The sequence below is a fragment of the Chelonoidis abingdonii genome, chromosome 1, assembly GCF_003597395.2.
Source record: "Chelonoidis abingdonii isolate Lonesome George chromosome 1, CheloAbing_2.0, whole genome shotgun sequence".
NCBI classification, from domain to species: domain Eukaryota; kingdom Metazoa; phylum Chordata; order Testudines; family Testudinidae; genus Chelonoidis; species Chelonoidis abingdonii.
Genome location: NC_133769.1, coordinates 26,660,744 through 26,679,681, shown reverse-complemented (window position 1 = coordinate 26,679,681; position 18,938 = coordinate 26,660,744). Strand labels below are relative to the sequence as shown.

The following is an 18,938-nucleotide window of genomic DNA, read 5'->3' as shown; positions in this document are numbered from 1 at the left end:
CTTAACTAGCCTACTCCTCACCTAAAAGCTGGGACACTGCTTTGTGTTGCTGACACCAGCCCCTGCCCACAACCAGGAACTGGAAGACAGGTGATGGGAAACAACAAAAATTAAGTTGTCAGTTTAGTTTGAGATAAAACTTGCTAAAATGTAAGCTCAATGAGGGAATAAAAAAAGGAAAGAAAAAGGTGTCTCCATAAAATTTTTTTTAAAAAATTCTAAAGTTCTCTTTAGCACAATGCCACAGTGCTGTACTTGAGAACTTAAAAGTAAACTAGAAGCAGACTCATTGATTTTCATTCGCCAAGCTAACACTGGCTAAACCAAGAACAGACAAAAGTAAAGTTTCACTTTTAATAGTAATCTAGCACCACATTTTTGTTACACTTTCCATGCTTCTTGGTTTGTGTTAAGTTGTGATGATAGGGATAATGCCTTCTTTTTGCATACCATGCTTAGCATGCTGGGGGCACCACCAGAAACTTGACAGTAAAAAAAAAAAAAAAGTTTTAAAACAGTGGATTTAGATTGCATATTAAACTTAATCTAATTGGTTTTACTGTTAAATTTGTAGCAGGTTTTGCAGGGTTGTAACAATCCCTGACTGAATCTCAGAGTCTTGCATCATTTTCCACTACAGCACTGATTAGTGTTGAACACACTTAAAAAGAAAAATAACTACCTACCAGCCTGTCATTTGGAATTATATATTTTATTTCTAGACTCAGAACAAGATTAGACAGCAAACACACCCTGAACATTTACTCAGACTTCTTGTTTAATAGCAAGATTAACAATAGGAACATATTTTCCTTTAATTTCAAGAAGTTAGTTGTAGGTCATGTATCTGGGCGTAGCACTGAATTTTGCATACGACTTAATGACTTTGTTCACAGCTTCTAGGAAGTCTTTCTCTGTAGCGATTTTTCGACGTGCTCTGATGGCAAACATGCCTGCCTCTGTGCAGACACTGCGAATTTCAGCACCTTTCAAAGAAGACAGATGGATTTAACACCTGCACATCGCACACTTACACAACAAACAAATAGCGTACAAGTCATAGGGATTCAACTTACCGGTGCTGTTAGGACACAGTCGAGCCAACAACTCAAATCTTATGTCTCTTTCAACACTCATTGAACGAGCATGAATCTTGAATATGTGAGTTCGTCCCTAAAAAACCAGAAATTTGAGGGTGAGAGAAAAGAATTGATGCAGGGAGCTAGGAAGTGAAGTGGAGTACTCAGCCTGTGGAACACCGCTTCAGTCTTGTTTCCTACTCCACCTACTGGTAGGAAACTGTAACACTATTTCTGAACTGGCCTATTTGATTAATAGAAAGCAAAGAGTTTATGGCACACAGTAAAGATACTAATTAGAAGTGCTCTGACAAGTCATCAAAAAAGACCTCCTCTCTCCTTGCAATGCAAATCAAGAGAGGAGGGGACTAGAACTTTCTAACCTACTTCCTGACTTAGTCCAATAGAGTCTAGATTTATTGAGTTGGGAGTACACTGCAAAGCACAGCTACTGTTCAGGGCTTTGCCTGCGGAGATGGACTCATGCTTTTTTTGCACATTTGAACTTCAAGTGTACAGCTCCTTGACAGGTGCTTGTATTATCTCTCTCTAAACTGCAGCAGAATATTAAAGTCTGAAACAACTACTGCTTTGCTCTCTGTTAGCTTAGCATTGAAAACAAGCAGTTTTAACCTCAAGATCAGGTAAGCTAAATTCAATCTTCCTGTCCAGTCTCCCAGGCCTCATCAGTGCTGGATCCAAAGTATCAGGTCTGTTTGTTGCCATCAGCACTTTAATATTGCCTCTTGGATCAAATCCATCCAGCTGGTTGATCAGCTCCAGCATAGTACGCTGCACTTCATTGTCTCCTCCAGCCCCATCATCAAAACGAGCACCTACAGAGAGACCATTGCACATCAAGATGTAGAAAAGGCACTTTTCTAGTGAGGATAAATCCCATTGTTGTTACCAAGAAACAAATGAAGGATATGTTATATCAACAGTCATAGCTGTATATGAATGTATGACAATTACCAAAACAAAGTGGTTTATCCTTATTTGGAATGCATCATCTTCAGCTAAGAGGAAGATAAGCAGGCAAAATATTTTTCTCTCTTGTCTGAGGCCTGGTCTACACTGTCGGGGGGTGGGGGGGGTCCATCTAAGTTACGCAACGTCAGCTACATGAGTAGCTGAAGTCAACGTACTTAGATCTTCTTATCGCAGTGTCTTCACTGCGATAAGTCGACGGTTGACCCTTACGTGTCGACTCCCCTTGCGCCTCTCACCCTGGTGGAGTACCGGAGTCAACGGGAGAGTGTTTAGTCGATTTATCGCATCTAGACTAGACATGATAAATCGATCCCCGCTGGATCAATCACTCCTCATCGATCCAGCTGGTAATGTACACAAGCCCTGAGAGAGATGGGTATTGCTCTCATCAGTGAGGAACACACCTACTTTTCTTAGGTTTATAAAATCCATATAACTTTCCCCAAAGCAAAATACATTGGCACCATCAAAGACCAGCTTTTGTGAACAGCCTTTGAGCATGCAAATAAATGGGAAGAGATTTTGTTGATGAAAACAGATCTGTTTCAGAAGTGTGAAGAAATGTTAAGTTTACATAGTTTAATTTTTTTGTTAAACATTTAAGAAAAACGTTTAAGAATTAAATTGTACAGCAACTTGCTTGTACTGTATTGTAAGAGATCCTACCTTAAGTTTTGTCACTTTGTACTTTGATTACAGAAATAAATTACTTCTGTTCAGGATTAAATGTGTTCAGATTTTATTAAGCATTTCTTGATCGTTCCCTCTGCAGTAAATATAGCTGAACTGAGGTTACAGTGACAGTTTTCCTAAGTTTTAATGATTTACAAAGCTGTGATTTATGGAATGCAAGTCCTGATAATGAGGAATTACAATGTGAAAAGAGAATTATAAAATCAAGGAATTGGCATGTAATATTTTTTTAAAGTTCGCTCTATAAAGAATAAAAACTATGCATGCTGCAAGCATACCTCCAATGGCATCGATTTCATCAAAGAATATAAGACAAGCTTTCTTAGTTCTGGCCATTTCAAAGAGTTCACGAACCATTCGAGCTCCCTAATAAGAGGATAAGATTTTGTTACAGGCTGGCTCAAGTAAAGATTTTAAAGCAAACAGTGAAGCTTTCCAAGTGATAACTGGAGACTTACAATTATGAAACAACTCCTACTTTTTGATTTCCACATATTTGTACAACTCTGGCAGGTTTGGATGCCCCTCAGGATACTTTATCCTGGGCCCACACACAAGCCCCAACACAGTTATTTCAGATTATTATTATTATTTTAAGTTCTTATGAATTTAGTGCTCATGGAAGCTTCCAACCCAGCTGCCTGTAAAATACTTTCAACTTCAACCAGCAATAGTACAAGCTGCCAACAATAATTTTTCATTCTCATACAGCACTTTTCATCCACAGATCATAGAAGATTAGGTTTGGAAGGGACCTCAGGAGGTCATCTACTCCAACCCCCTGCTCAAAGCAGGACCAATCCCCAGAGAGATTTTTACCCCAGTTCCCTAAACGGCCCCCTCAAGGATTGGGCTCACAACCCTGCGTTTAGCAAGCCAATGCTCAAACCACTGAGCTATCCCTCCCCCCAGGTGTCACAAATTTTAAGATTACTCCATTCCCTAGAACTGTGTGAGGCCACAACAGGTTTGAGTCACTTCTGTGAGAAGCTTAATGATAAATTCCAGGTGGGATTTTCAAACCATTCAGCGCTGACCTAATGCCAATGAATGCTTTTAAAAATTTCAGATGTAGAGTAACCAAGATTTTAAGATTCCATTCTTTTAGGGTTGTCAGACTATTACCTGCAATTACATGCTTTGCAGTTTTTATGCCCTCTTGAGTCTACGAAACTTAGTTCATTTAGCTGCAATGTCTATTAAAACACTTGGCCTCCACCACTTGGAGTCTGCAGTTTGCTCCACCTTTTACATAATATTTGGTATTACCTCTCCTACATATTTCTGCACCAATTCAGATCCAATCACTCTGATGAAGCAGGCATCAGTCCTGTTAGCAACAGCACGGGCACAGAGGGTTTTGCCTGTACCAGGTGGCCCAAAGAGAAGTACTCCTTTGGGGGGCTCAATCCCAAGGTTAACAAACCTCTCAGGCTGTGAAGGGAAGAAACAGGAGATTAGAATCTTTATGTGCAGATTGGTGATAAATCAGCTTTGCTAATGAAATAAAAAATAAGCTAGTCCATTTTCACTGAAAAGCTACTTTTAACTTTGCTGGAGTGTTTACATTCAGACATCTCAGTACTTGGAAAGGCATGACAAGTCACCATATGAAGAAAATGTTATCAAAACATTGAGTCACAATCTATGAGTTACTTACATGAAGCAGAGGGGTTTCAACCACCTCTCTCAGCTTTTCAATCTGTTCTTTGCAACCACCAACATCGCTGTAAGTGACATCAGGTTTTTCCTCTACCTGCATAATGAACAGATAAGTGCACATTTGAACAACTTGCTACTGCAATAGCAGAATTCAGCCAGAGACGTCAACATTTTAAGCTAAGCAAGTTTGAAAAAACGTAATAAGCAAAGGGAGTTCTCACCTGCATCATAGTAACCGTTGGGTCAATCTTTGGAGGCAAGGGAATATGGATCTGATACTTGTTTCTGTCCACACTGGCGGGAAGGTGTAAGAAGAGTATTATTTTCATTTTAATACTTCTCACACTAACACAACTGAACCGTAATTTAAACAAAAACCCTCTGTAATGTGAAGGGGTAAAATCCTGCTAGTTCTCTTTTCTCCAGCATCAGCCTGAGCCCATCCCTAAGAAATTGAGAATTCCCATGGAAAGGAATTCCAGTCTGTTTTGAAAAAGTAGAAACAGCACTTTGGACATTTGGAAACATTTCCAAGACCCCTGAGCTGCCCAGAGCCGCAGCAGTCCACCAGGTGGGCAGCTGGGAAGCCTAGGCATCCATGGCTTCCAGGTTGCTGAGAAGTCACGAGTCTGGAACCCCAGGTACCAAGAAGCCGCAAACCTGGAGTTCTCTGCTCTCTATCAGCCTGCTGAAGCGCTTGGAGCCTGAAAGCCCAGGCTGCCAAGGAGGTGAGCAGGCAAGCTGGCAGGAAATCAACAGTTCTGAAACCTGCCTGACAGGCAAGGTTCCATCTGAACCCTGCCTGGCTTCTGTCAGAATTTCATCCTGCAGAATATTTCAGTTTTGACAAATCAGCGTTTTCCAATGGAAAACATCAAAAGGTTTCCCACTAACTCTACTACCGTGTATATAATTACATTTCAGTGATACCAGATGACACTCAACCAGTGAATATGACTGAGTGCAGAACACTAAACTGTGAGACTAAATCATTACATCTTAAAGGAAAGGAAGCTTCTGTCTATCGTTACACTTACTGGTCTTAGAAGTCCATCTTTACTTACCCAACTCTCATCCCCTCTTCAATGTCAGTAGGTGCTACCTGATCACTGAGGTCCACCACAAATTTGGCAAATTGTTTGACATTGATAATGTACTTGGGATCCTCAGAATCTGCATTGATTATCTTTGTACACCTACCAGAAAAGACAGTTAACTAATGCAGGTCATGAGTTAGACAAATGAAGCTTCTTGTTACTTCCACAAGCATCAAACAATCAATTATTAAAGATGCTTAGTTTGTACTCTTAAGTGCCTTTATGAAATCATACAGCTAAGACTACGATTTTGTCATGGATATTTTTAGTGAAAGTCACGGACAGGTCACAAAAATTCACAGAAGCCTGACCTGTCCCTGACTTTTAGTAAAAATGTCCATGACAGAACAGGAAAGGAGAAGGGTCCAGCACCCCACCCTGCTGTGGGGCTGGGAGCTGCGGCCCCTGCCCAGTGGCAAGGAGCTGCGGGGGTTCCCAGCATCCACAGGGTCTGGGGAGCTGCCGGGAGATTTCTCCCCATCCCCGCCGCTGCCCACACAGGACTGGGGAGCTGCTGGGGGATTCCCCCCCCAGCCACCACAGGAGGTAGGGGTACCCTGCAGCTCCCAGCGGCTGCAGGCTGAAGTCACGGATTCCGTAACTTCCGCAACCTCTGTGACCAAATTGTAGCCTTACATATAGCTGGTATGTTTGTTATTTTATTGTTGTAGTAGTGCTGTTCCAACTATGGCATACTTCTCATATTTCACAAAGGTTAACGTGAGCATTTAGATACCACAGTGAGTGACTCCTTAGAAATACATAAGAATCAATTTAAGTTTTTACCAGGTGTCATGTGGGAAGAAGACAGGTGCTGCAAATAGAATTATAAATCTATGTATTTTATAATACCACATAGCTCATATGACAGGATCCACAGAACATACATACCTGGCTACCTGTAATGGCTGCTCACTTTGCAGAGTTTGCTTATCTGCAGCCAGATCCCAGAGGGCAGGAGGGGCCAGGCCTGTGTCTGACTCCTTGATCCCTACATAGAAAACAGCACAGTTAGAAGGAAAAGCCAGTTCCCTGATCACATATCAATGATATTTCATACTCAGTGTTCGACAAACATTACCCACCAGTCACATCAGAGAAAAGGGCATATGCTGAGAGGAAGCTTTTACAGGTACTTTAAATGTGACCTGCAAAGGGAAAACTGTGGGATTTATGCCAGTTTATTTCATGACATTCCAGAAACAGTCTAAAAAGCTCTCTCTCCTCCCACCCTTATATTATTATTATTTAGAAACTCAGGTCTTTTCTACCTTGTTCTTGCTTACCAGACTTTATGGACAACTGGAGGACTAATAACAGTAAACATACCAGTGAAGTTAATCATGATTTAGATGGAAAGTGATTTTTGTTCAAATTATTGTAAACGTTGTCATTCAAGTACCTTGTAAGTAAGTACTTGGAAGAAGAAACATTTTTAAGATTCAACACTCAGCCTGTCAAGTCAGAACTGAGAGCTCACAAACACACATCTGAGCCCACCATCACCTCCCACACAAAAACAAGGAAGACAAAAGTCAATATTCCCTGTATTTTTAATGTTTAAAAGGCGGGGGATAGTGACTTTTCTGGCTTCTGTACACTTAAAGCAGCAGAAGACAGCATAAATCCAGATTTTCCACCTCTCCTTTGCAGATCACCTTTAAGAGTCTTAAAGCCAACTAGGGAGCTTAGATATAAAGTATATATGAAACACAAGCACAGTATCCAGTTTTACAGGTGATGGACATTCGATCAAGAAATCAGAATGAGGCCCTTAACACGTCAGAGATCCATGACACAGAATATTCGTTTTTGCTTCATAGAAGACGTGACATAATGAAAGCATAACACGGTGAACTTACAGTTATAATGCACATACAGTCAGAAAGTTTAAGGCCAGAAGGGACCACTAAAGGCTGACCTCCTGTATATCATAGGCCATTAACACTGCCCAGCACCTGCACACTAAACCAACAGCCAAAATTAGACTAATGCCTTGCAGCCCACAGGAGACTAGACTATCCTGTGCCACAGGCAGAGATTAGGAAGGTCCAAGATGTACCAGTGCCTGAGTCCCTGCAATGGCAGAGAAATGATTACATGAGATATACCCAAATAATCCCGGCAATGGACCTGCACCAACATGCTGCAGACAAAGGAGAAAAACACCTATGGTCACTGACAATCTGACCTGAAGAAAATTCCTTCCTGACACCACACTTGGCCATCAATAGGACCCTGAGCATGTGAGCAAGAACCAGCCAGCCAATCACTTGAGAGAGAGAATGGTTGCTGCCACCTCCGAGCCCTTGCCCTCCCCATTCAATGTCTCATCTCCAGCTGGAGCCATCCCAAACCTCACAGAACACATTGGAGAGGGAGGTGTATTTTCTTCCTGACCCCTGCCTGTAATTGCTTGAAACCCTGAATCACAAATTTTAAGACTGGAAGTGAGCACCATGGATGTTGAGCCTTACCTGCTACTGTCACAACCAACCGTGTCATATAACTGCACTCATAAATTTGTCCAGATGTCTCTTAAAATGAGTTAAGTCATTTGCCCCCACACCTCCTCTTAGGAGGCTGTTCCAGAACCTTACCCGCCTGATGGTCAGAAACCTTCTTCTAATTTCCAGCCTGAATTTGCTCATGGCCAGTTTATACCCATTTGCTCTTCTAGCTCTCCATCCTTCCTGGTATTTACCCCTAATGCATTTAGAGAGAAAAATCATACCCTACTCAGCCTTCTTTTTGTGAGACTACACAAGCCAAGCTCTTCTAGTCTCCTCTCATAATACAGGCCCTCCATTCCCCAATCATCCTAGTAGCTATTCTCTGCACCTGTTCCAGTTTAAATTCAACACCCAAGAACATAGGTGACCAATATTGTACACACCATTCCAAATGAAGTCTTACCAGGGCCTTCTATCATGGCATTAATATTGCTCTCTTTCCTGGAAATGCCTTGCCTAATCACACCTCCTAGGATCGCATTTGCCTTTTTCACAGCTGCATCACACCGGTGGCTCATAGTCATCCTGTGATTAACCCACACACCCAGGTCTCCCTCCTCTTCTGTCACTTCCTACTGATGAGTAGAGCCCTTGTCATAAACAGATTGTTAAGGGTTAATGTCTCTTTTACCTGTAAAGGGTTACAAGCAGGGAACTGGAACACCTGACCAGAGGACCAATCAGGAGACAAGATACTTTTATCTGGGTGGAGGGAAGCTTTTGTGTGTGTTCTTTGTCCGTTGTGTGTTCTTCTCGGGGGGGGGGTCTGAGAGAGACCAGACATTACTACAGGCTCTCTAAGTTTCTGTTCAAATAGTAAGTAAGAACAGGCGGTTTTAGTCTTTTTGATTGTTTTCTCTATTTGCAAATGTGGATCTGGCTGGTTAACTTTTATATGTGTAGTTGCTGGGAATATTTTGATTTGTATTGGTACTGGGGGGAAAGTTTTCTCTCTGGTGTCTGTAAGCTATAGGACCCTGTAATATTTACATCTTGAAGTTACAGAGATAATTCTTTACTTTTTCCTTTCTTTTATTAAAAGATTTCTTTTTAGAGAACCTGATTGATTTTTTCCTTGTTTCCCTTGTTTAATCCCAGGGGATTGGGTTTAAACTCACCCAGGACTGGTGGGGGAGACGGGAGGGGGGGAGAGGTGGAATCTCTCTCTGTTTTCCTTGAATCTGTTTGCCTCTTTGTGGAAGGGAAGGGACATGCTTCTCTGTATTGTGATTTAAAGAGTTTGGATCAGTAGTCTCTCAGGGTAGCCCAGGGAGGGAAAGTCTGGGAGGGGGAAAGAAGGGGGAATGGTTTATTTCTCCTTGTTTTAAGAACCCAAGGGATTTGGGTTCTTGGGGTCCCAGGGAAGGTTGGGGAGATCAGAGTGCCCCAAAACACTATATTTTTGGGTGGTGGCAGTGCTATCAGATCTAAGCTGGTAATTAAGCTTAGAGGATTCATGCTAGTATCTCATTTTCTGAACTCTAAGGTTCAGATAGAGGGCTATTAAGGTTTAACGAGGGTCGTTTGTTAAACAAAGCAGGCTTAAGTGGTCAGCAACGCACTCCAGCCAGGACACATTTGTAAATCAAAGAGGGTTTTCTTTTGCTTTTTAACTCTTTCGGGAGAGGCTAGTAAGTTAAAAAGGACTCTGTTGCTAAGCAACTCCAGGAAGGCAACAGAGAACCAGCATTTCAGGCAGTAAACACCAGAGGGCGCCTCAGCACAAGAAAGCAGGAACCATGAGTTCCAAGGAAAGCCTGAGACAGGAATGAGCACGGCAACAAGCCATAGACAAAGAAAATGAACATAGGAGATGGATAGAACTAATTAATGCAGAAATAGCCAAGGAAGAGGCAGCCCACAGAAGAAAAAACAGACCACAGCAAGAGAGGAAACAAGAGGAAGAGATGCCCACAGAAGACAGATAGAACTCCAGAGGGAACCCACCGACAGGCCCTGGAATTAGAACAGGCTAAGCAACGGAACACAGCCAATCCTAACAACACTTCGCCAATAATTGTTCCACAGCACAAGAAATTTCCCACCTACAAGGCAGGTGATGACACTGAGGCCTTCTTAGAAAATTTTGAAAGAGCCTGCTTGGGTACAACATCTCTGAAGACCAGTACATGATAGAGCTGAGGCCACTGCTCAGTGGACCCTTAGCAGAGGTGGCTGAAATGCCTAAGGAGAAAATGAACGATTATAAACTTTTTCAAACCAAGGCCAGATACAGAATGGGGATAACACCTGAACATGCCCGTCGGCGGTTCAGAACCTAAAATGGAAACCAGATGTGTCATTCCCCGACACGCCTACCACATTGCAAAGAATTATGAAGCCTGGATATCAGGAACAAAGGTTAACAATATGGACGAGCTGCATCTCCTGATACAAATGGAGCAGTTCTTAGATGGTGTTCCTGAGGAAATAGAGAGGTACATCCTAGATGGGAAACCCAAAACGGTAATCGAGGGGGGAGATTGGAGCCAAATGGATGGAAGTGGCAGAAAAGAAAAAAGCTACTGTCAAGGGAACGAATACCCCAGAGGGCACACCAACAATAAACCCTACAACCGAGGGCAGCCAAAGACCCCACCTACAACCCAAGGAAAGCCACAGACGCCCTATTCTTCCACCTCACCAGTCTCCAGTAACCACCTCGACCCAGTGACCAGTCAGCTGGAAGATGCTTTAAGTGTAATGAACTGGGACATATAAAGGCCAACTGCCCAAAGAACCCCAACGAGTGCAAGTCATTACACCACCATCACACCAAAGATCCCCAGGCCCAGATGCCTCTCAAATACCCTTGGAGCGAAGGGAAAATTTGAGAGTGGGCGAAAGAAGGTTACCGCGTGGAGAGACACAGGGGCACAAGTGTCAGCTATCCACCAATCCTTCGTGGACCCCAAAATTCATCAACCCAAAGGCCCAAGTGACCATTTACCCCTTCATGTCACAAGCTGTAGACTTGCCTACAGCTGAACTACCTGTCCAGTACAAAGGCTGGTCAGGAATGTGGACTTTTGCAGTCTATGACAATTATTCCATCCCCATGCTACTGGGGAAGACTTGGCCAACCAGGTGAAGCGGGCCAAGAGAGTGGGAATGGTTACACGCAGCCAAGCCAGGCAAGCTTCCAGACCCATTCCTGTTCCTGAGCCGTCCACAGAAGCCCCGTCTGTGTTACCAGAGACCCAGACAGAGGTAGTGGACCCGGATCCCCTGCCAACGACTGAAACAGCCACAGTGCCTCCAGTCCCAGACCAGGAACTGGAAAGCAACCAGCACAAGAACCATTTTAGCCCAGCACTGACAACCAGTTTCTTCAACTCCAAACGCCAGAGGGCGCCAGCGAGCCTGAACTGGCAGAAGCACAGACAACCATACCAAAAAGCTCAGCCAGAGCCTGAAATACCACCAGGTGCACCAGCGGAGAGCGGTTCACCAGCAATGGAAACAACCCATCACCTACATCGCTTCCAAGAGGGACCAAGCCCAAGTCCACAGTCATTAAGGAGAAACTGGTGTCCCAGCCTCAAGGAAACAGTTCCAGACTGAGCAGGAAGCAGATGACAGCCTTCAGAAAGCTTGTCACGGAGGCACGGAAGCACCCCACCGCCTCTCAGCTCTTCTAACCGATCCCGGTTTGTTATAGACCAAGGACTTTTATACAAGGAAATTCTTTTCTGGTGGACACCAGGAAAAATGGCAGCAGCACAAACATGTTGGTGGTCCAACTAAGTTTACGGGGGAAGCTCTTAAGAATCCTCAGCCCATGATCATTCCCAGTGGCCACGCTGGGGTGAACAGAACCAAAGAGCAGGTGTTGGGGAAAGTCCTTCCACTGGAGGGGATGGGCAGGAAGTTGCCACAAGTATGTCCGACGGTCTTGTGAGGTGTGATCCCAAGAGTGGGAAAGCCCCAAGACCAGGTCAAGGCCCCTCTCCAGCCACTCCCCATAATTGAGGTCCCATTTCAGCGAGTAGCTGTGATATTCTGGGTCCTTTCCCAATCTAAAGACGCCCAGAGAAGGAAAGCAGTACGTACTTTCTGGACTTTGCTACCCAAATGGCCAAGCAGTAGCTCTAAGCAAAAAACCAGGGCTAAAAACTATTTGTGCCAGGCCCTTACCGATTATTTTTGCTCGGGGTAGGTTGGCCCTCCGATATCCTTACAGATTTCGGGGACAAAATTTCCTGGCAGGAACCATGAAAGAACTGTGGGGAAACTCATGGGGTGAATCACTTGGTTGCCACCCCATATCACCATCAAACCATGGCCTGGTGGAAAGGTTTAATGGAACTTTGGGGGCCATGATACGTAAATTCGTCAATGAACATTACCAATGATTGGGACCTAGTGTTGCAGCAGTTGCTTTTTGCCTACACGGGCTGTAACCACATCCTAGAGTTTAGGGTTTTCACCATTTGAACTTGTGTATGGCCAAACAAGGTTAAGGGGCCATTACAGTTGGTTGAAGCAGCAATGGAGGGTTTACGCCTTCTCCAGGAACTAACATTCTGGACTTTGTAAGCAACCTACAAAACACCCTCCGACACTCTTTAGCCCTTGCTAAAGAAAACCTAAAGGATGCTCAAAAAAAGAAGCAAAAGCCTGGTATTGTAATGATCCACTCTTCCCTCATTTAACTAATAATTTTCCTATGTGGTGCTGTGTCAATGCACTTCCCTTATCTAAAAAAAAAAAAACAAAAAAAAACCAGTTATTTCTCAAAGAAGGAAATCCAGTTTAGTCTAGCATGATCTACCTTTGTAAAACCATGTTGCATTATCTCCTCTTTACTAATTACCTCTATGAATTTATTATTCTTTCCTTCATGATTTGTTTCTAAAACTTTGAATACCACTGAGGTCAGATTAACAGGTCTGTATTTCCCAGATCACCTTTTTCCCCCCTTTCCTGTAAATACATGTATGGTGTTGATTATATTCCAGTATTGATCCTCGAATAGATAAGATTTATTAAAAATTCTTGGTACTGGAAGCAGGTAACGTGTGCCAGTTCTTCCAGTATTTGAGAGGGAAACTGTCTGGTCCCCCCATACTGAGCAACATTAAACTCTTTACATTTTCTTCGTCCAACCTCATACGTGAACATTTCCATTTCTATACACTCATTTCCACCAGCAACATATTGCCTTCATGCACATTTCATATTAGCATTGTTATTTGGAAACTGAGGCAAAGTATTCATTTAGTTTTTGGGACATACATAGATTATCTTTCAATCTCCCTCTTCCTACAGTGCATTAGTGGCCCTATCTCTCATCCTCCCTTAATACTTTATTATTTATATAACTAAAAAACTTCCTGTTATAAACAGATAGTTAAGGGTTAATGTCTCTTTTACCTGTAAAGGATTAAAGAAGCTCAGTAAACCTTGACACCTGACCCAGAACCAATAGGGGACAAGATACTTTCAAATGTTGGTGGAGGGAGTCTCTTTTGTGGGTTTTTTTTTTTTGGGTGTTGTTCGCTCTTGGGACTAAGAGGGACCAGACGTCAATCCAGGCTCTCCAAATCTTTCTGAAAACCAGTCTCTCATGTTTCAAAATTGTAAGTAACAGCCAGGCAAGGCAGATTAGTTTATTTTTGTTTTTCTCAACTTGTAAATGTCCTTTTTGCTGAGAGGATTTTACCTCTGTTGCTGTAACTTTGAACCTAAGGCTAGAGGGGGTTCCTCTGGGCTATATGAATCTGATTACCCTGTAAAGTATTTTCCATCCTGATTTTACAGAGATGATTTTTTTACCTTTCTTTCTTTAATTAAAAGCTTTCTTTTTAAGAACCTGATTGATTTTTCCTTGTTTTAAGATCCAAGGGGATTGGATCTGGACCTCCAGGGATTGGTGGGGGGAAACGAGGGGGGATGGTTAATTTCTCCTTGTTTTAAGATCCAAGGGTTTGGATCTGTGTTCACCAGGGAATTGGTGAAGCCCTCAAGGCAACCCAGGGAGGGGGTTTTGGGGGGACAGAAGTGATCCAGACACTGAAATTTCTGGATGGTGGCAGAGTTACCAGATCTAAGCTAGCAATTAAGCTTAGAAGTGTCCATGCAGGTCCCTACATTTGTACCCTAAAGTTCAGAGTGGGGAAGGAACCTTGACACCTCCTCTTATTTATTTTTATTTTCCTTGGCAAAAACTAATTCAGCTTGGCTTTTAGCAATTCTCACCTTATTCCTGCATTTACTAGCCTCCAAGATGTAGCTTTCTTTGCTAATCAACTCCTTTTTCTATTCCCTATAGGCTCTCTGCTTACTCCTAATAACCTTTTGATATGGTTATTAATCCAGCTGGGTCTGGAACCTTTCCATACAAGTTTCTTTTCCTCTTTCTTGGGATGCAAATTTTAGATAGTTTTTGTTAGTTGATTTGAGGAAACTCCAAGCCTCTTCCACATTTAAGTCCTTGAGCTATTCAGTCCGGTGACTTCTTTAACCCTCTCCCTTAGTTTCCCAAAGTCTGCTCTTTTGAAATAAAAAATCACAGTTGTCTACCTAGTTTTGATAATCTTTCTATTAAATTTTACTTTAAGAAAAGCACATACCAGTGAGCTCATTAATTTTCTTAAGTAGCTGCTGAATATCATCTTCTACCTGCTTAATCTGCCTTGAGTACGTGCTCTGGCCCTGGAACAGAAGAATAATTGTGTGCACTTCAGTAACTTAAGAAATACATGTACACATATTTATGTACGCTAGACAGTTACTAACTTCTGTTGAGATGGTCAGTATAGTTATTTGTTAACCTCAGAGATTAACTTGACCTTTATATGTAGTTTCTTAAGTCAGTATTTGGCTTGAAAAACAGTATTGATATTAAAACAGAGTCAAATGTCCATGGTTGCAAACAGGAGCCAATATAGACGTAAATTATATTAATAATTTATTCTCAAATTCAGGTCCATTTCATTTACACTAAGGCACATAAAATTCTCTAGAAGAATAAAGGGTAAATGAAATTCAGGCCATTGATAGTCAGATATTTTAGAACAGAAATACAAGAAATTGCAAACTTAAGTTATCTGGTCATAGTTCTTTCACAGACCAGTAATATTTAAATCTGTAGGGGTTTTGTTGCTTTTGGGGTGGGGAGTGAATGGTTTAGGGGAGAGAGATTGCAGAGATGGAGTAAATTTTAAAGAGGAACAGGGAAACAGATTTACTGGTTATTTCCAAATAAGATCAGTTTGGAATATACTGTTTTGTTTTGATTCGGTTAGTTAATTAGATTTTCATGTTTTTCTTTACCATTCTAGTTATGTAGGATACTTACATAGGTTTTCAGCAAGGCAATATCCCCTTCATCCAATGCTGAAACAAGATACACAGGAATTAGCTTTCAGTTGTAAGAACAAAATTAATTGTGCCTAATTTTGTTTCTAAAGATGTGAATTCAGACACCCAAAGAACCCCTATGATATGGGGGGGGGAGGGGGTTGGTGTTATTTTGTGTTTTTTTTAAAGACTAAACCAGAGTACCATGCAATAAAGCCAGATATCCATGACAAGCAAGAGTTAGACAATTTCTCCAGCTACTTGCAGGGATGAAGTAGTACTGCATTGTTATTTATCACGCACCCACACTAAGCTACGCATCTCAATGACCAACATGAAAGCAGTCTGTCCAAAAGAGCTTATGAGCTAAAGAGTCTATATATAAACAAGAGACTGGAGAAAAGGAAATAACAAATAAGCAAACTGATCATGTTCTGTTTCCTGACAGTCTCAACAATTGTCCAAAATCCAGATGTCATTTGTTCTGATACTAACCTCTCATAGATACTTGTACAACTGTACATAACTAAATGCACACCTGCATACCAAGCATACCACTGCATACCAAGCATACTGATTACCAGCCTAACACTGCATTTTGGTTGTGGGAAGAACAGGACCCTATTTCAAAATCTAAGACACCCTTGTGCTGAAGTTACCAACAAACAAGGAGTAGGAGTCATTACATCAATCCAATAATTTGATTGTTAGAGGGCAGGATGTGACACAAAGGTTTTGCTGGTAACGTAGAGGTCCCCAAAAAATTCGCTCCCCATTTATTCAGTGCTTGCCAGCAAGGTAGACACTGTTGGCGCGTGAGCACAGCCACAAATATGTTCACTACACGACGCTCACATTTCTGAGCGATCCTCACTGCAGACAGCACTAGGGGCTGATGTTTATTCATACAGTGCTTTTTCTATCAGTAGATCTCCAAGTGCTTCACAACCTTTAATGTAACAAGGAGTCCGGGGCAGCTTATGCCCAAATAAATCTGTTAGTTTTTAAGGTGCCACCAGACTCCTTGGTTTTGTGGATACAAACTAACACAGCTACTCTGTGATACTTTGCACCTTTAATGTAGTTATCCTCCCAATACCCCTGGGAGGTAGGGAAGTGCTATTACCCCTGTTTTATGGAAAGGGAATGGAGATCTAGACCCATTAAGGGTGAGATCCACAAAGGTACTTAGGTGCCTAAACACTAGACTTAGGCACCAAAGTCCCAGTTTTGGTTCTACTGTGATCCAAGGAACTCCAATCAAATCTTGTATGCGCCTAAGCTCCAGAGCAAATCATGAACTGGGGAATGACAGGCATTTGGCCTTATCTCGCATGTGGGACCCAATCCACCAAGCGGCCTCTGAGTACACACACTGGATCAGGTCCCACTCAAAATCTGGCTAGAGGAGGTGGTGACAGTGCTGCAGCCCACCTTATCAATACGTAGATAAATCATTATATAGTCACTGGGTTAGGGAGAGGCCAGCGGTTAGGACACCCACACAAGAAATGGGAATTTTAGGGTTCAGCCACCCCCCATACCAACTGGAACACGTTCAACTGGAGAGACTGACGGAGCCGCACGCGAGCATATCCAGTAGCTCAGTGGTTAGCGCACCCACCACAAAGATAAGTTTGAACAGGGCTATCCCACCTTTCAGGAGAGTCGTAATACTGGGCTAAAAGTTATGGGGTACACACAACCCCCTGCTCCCTGTCTTGTGGAGAGAGGCAGACCCCTAACTCATCGTTGGGTCCACTTTGCTAAGACTTCCCTCCAGCCTGAACTTAAGCATCTATATTTGAGAGTAGTGAGGTTTAGGTTATGTTCACCGGTCAGTGTCTCCCATTGACTTGGGTAGCAATCTGCCTAGCGTGCTGAGTGTGTAGCTTGCATTTTTCTCCCCCTGCTCGTTGTATAAGGAGAGGAGGACCCAAACTCAGGCTTTGTAGAGTTCAGTGATTTTCTTGGCACTGTGATGCCCAACTCCCTTTGAAGATCCCAGCCTCGACGGTACGTCGACACTGGGATACAAGCCCTGAGGCACAGCTGTGTTTGCACAGGTCAGCTGACTCGAGCTCCCACGGCTCAAACGGGTCTAAACATTTCTGGGTAGACGGTCAGGTTCACACGCCGCCTTTTTTCAGCCCCGGAGCCCGAGTCAGCTGACCCGGGCCAGCCGCAGCGCAGACATCCCAAAGTACCTGCCCCGGGTCGCTGACAAGCCCCACGGGCAGACGGGGAAGGCTGGGTCGCTCCTGGCCCTACACAAGTGGAGTGGGATCCGGAGTCCCGGGCGCTGCCTGCACGAGCCTAAGGAAGTCACAGGCTCGCTCTGCGGCTCGGCTCCCTGCCCAGCTCGCCGGGCCCTAGAGGCGGCCCCGCGCGGCTGCGGGTGTCTCCGGCGCAGCGAAGCCCAGAGGGCAGCGGGCCCCGGCAAAACGGCCCGGGCAGGACGAGGGAGCAGGATACCGGCCCCGGACGCCCTGCAGCCCGGGCGGGTAGGAAGCCGCGGCCGCCCGGCCCCTCACCGCGGATGGGTTTATCCTCCTTCTCCTCCTCCTTGGTTTTGCGCTGATCGGCGCCCAGATAGTCCGGCATCCCGGCGGCCACACGGAGCCCTTCAAGCGTCGCCTCCTGGTCCCGACACACTGCGCAGGCGCCGCCCCGCCCCCGGATGCATGACACAGCACCTCACCCAGCTTCCGCTCTGGCCGGGCTGACCCCGGGGCGCAGGCCGCTTCCGCCAAGCCCTGGAAAGCAGCCCTGCGGGGAGCAGTATTCGGGGCAACCGCCCGGAAGACGGAAGCTGGCCTCGTGCAGCGGGTTCTGTTCCCCCGGCATCGTTTCCGGTAGGGAGAGAGTGGTGCAGCAGGGCTTTCTTCTCCCGCCCTCGGGTGCCAGCCGGCGGGGTTCCTGCGTCTGCTTGTCCACTCCACGGAGGAGGCAGCGCTTCAGGGGAAGCAAGGCGGCAGGCAAACAAGGCACCAGCATTATTCCTGCACCGAGGCCTTGGTGTGCAGCTCCCGGTGCGGCCCTGCAGGGACCCCGGCCGGAGCTTGGCTTAAAAACCATGAGCGTTTTAAAAATGCACATTGAGATTTTTTATTTTGCCTTCTGCTTTGAGCACTCGGGTGCAGGGAGCTTTTGCCTTTTCATGTGCCCCTCACCTCCCTCTGCCTTTGGACGTCTGGATTTTTATTTATTTATTGGTAGGGAAAGCTGAGATTCTCCTGTAATCACTTGACTCCAGGAGCTGAGTCTTTAAACACAACACCAAATATCGTAAGATGCAGTAGTGGGTGATGCTGAATAGGTTTCGATTCAGTCTCCCACCAATTCCAGCTTCAACTGTTTCCTACTTGACAAAGCTGTTTTTGAATTCTGCATCTAGAGGTTTTCAGCCCTGAAACGTGCATTGGTCACAGATGCAATCACCACAGTTTGTGTCACAAGCAGCACAGCATTATTATGTTATGAGAATGCTGGGTGCAAAACTGACCCATTAACTTCAGTGGGGTTAGGCTATCACCCACTATGAATCTTCAGGGAATTTGTGGGGCTACCACATGTAACTACAGCTGTTGAGAGGG

The 18,938-nt window shown here is 44.1% G+C and overlaps 2 protein-coding genes across 2 annotated transcripts in view; both read right to left on the bottom strand.

Moving 5' to 3' along the window:
* The window catches only part of PMPCB (peptidase, mitochondrial processing subunit beta), a 267,948-nt gene that overhangs the window by 198,635 nt on the left and 50,375 nt on the right, over positions 1-18,938 (bottom strand). The gene's annotated exons all lie outside the window — the stretch shown is intronic.
* Positions 694-18,056, bottom strand: PSMC2 (proteasome 26S subunit, ATPase 2). The gene is made up of 12 exons (XM_032774523.2): positions 17,877-18,056; positions 15,341-15,378; positions 14,613-14,694; positions 6,416-6,515; positions 5,492-5,623; positions 4,649-4,721; positions 4,426-4,521; positions 4,035-4,199; positions 3,044-3,131; positions 1,713-1,915; positions 1,077-1,173; positions 694-986 (listed from the first exon to the last, which is right to left on the bottom strand). The coding sequence occupies exons 1-12, from the start codon at positions 17,944-17,946 to the stop codon at positions 829-831; spliced, it is 1,302 nt and encodes a 433-aa protein (XP_032630414.1). The 5' UTR covers positions 17,947-18,056; the 3' UTR covers positions 694-828.

Excerpts from the sequence above, each read along its gene's own strand:
- PSMC2 (XM_032774523.2), bottom strand. The coding sequence starts at position 17,946 with ATGCCGGACTATCTGGGCGCCGATCAGCGCAAAACCAAGGAGGAGGAG. Across the intron at positions 14,695-15,340 it reads TTGCCTTGCTGAAAACCTAT|GGCCAGAGCACGTACTCAAG; the intron begins GTAAGTATCCTA and ends CTTCTGTTCCAG. Across the intron at positions 1,916-3,043 it reads TGAAATCGATGCCATTGGAG|GTGCTCGTTTTGATGATGGG; the intron begins GTATGCTTGCAG and ends GTCTCTCTGTAG.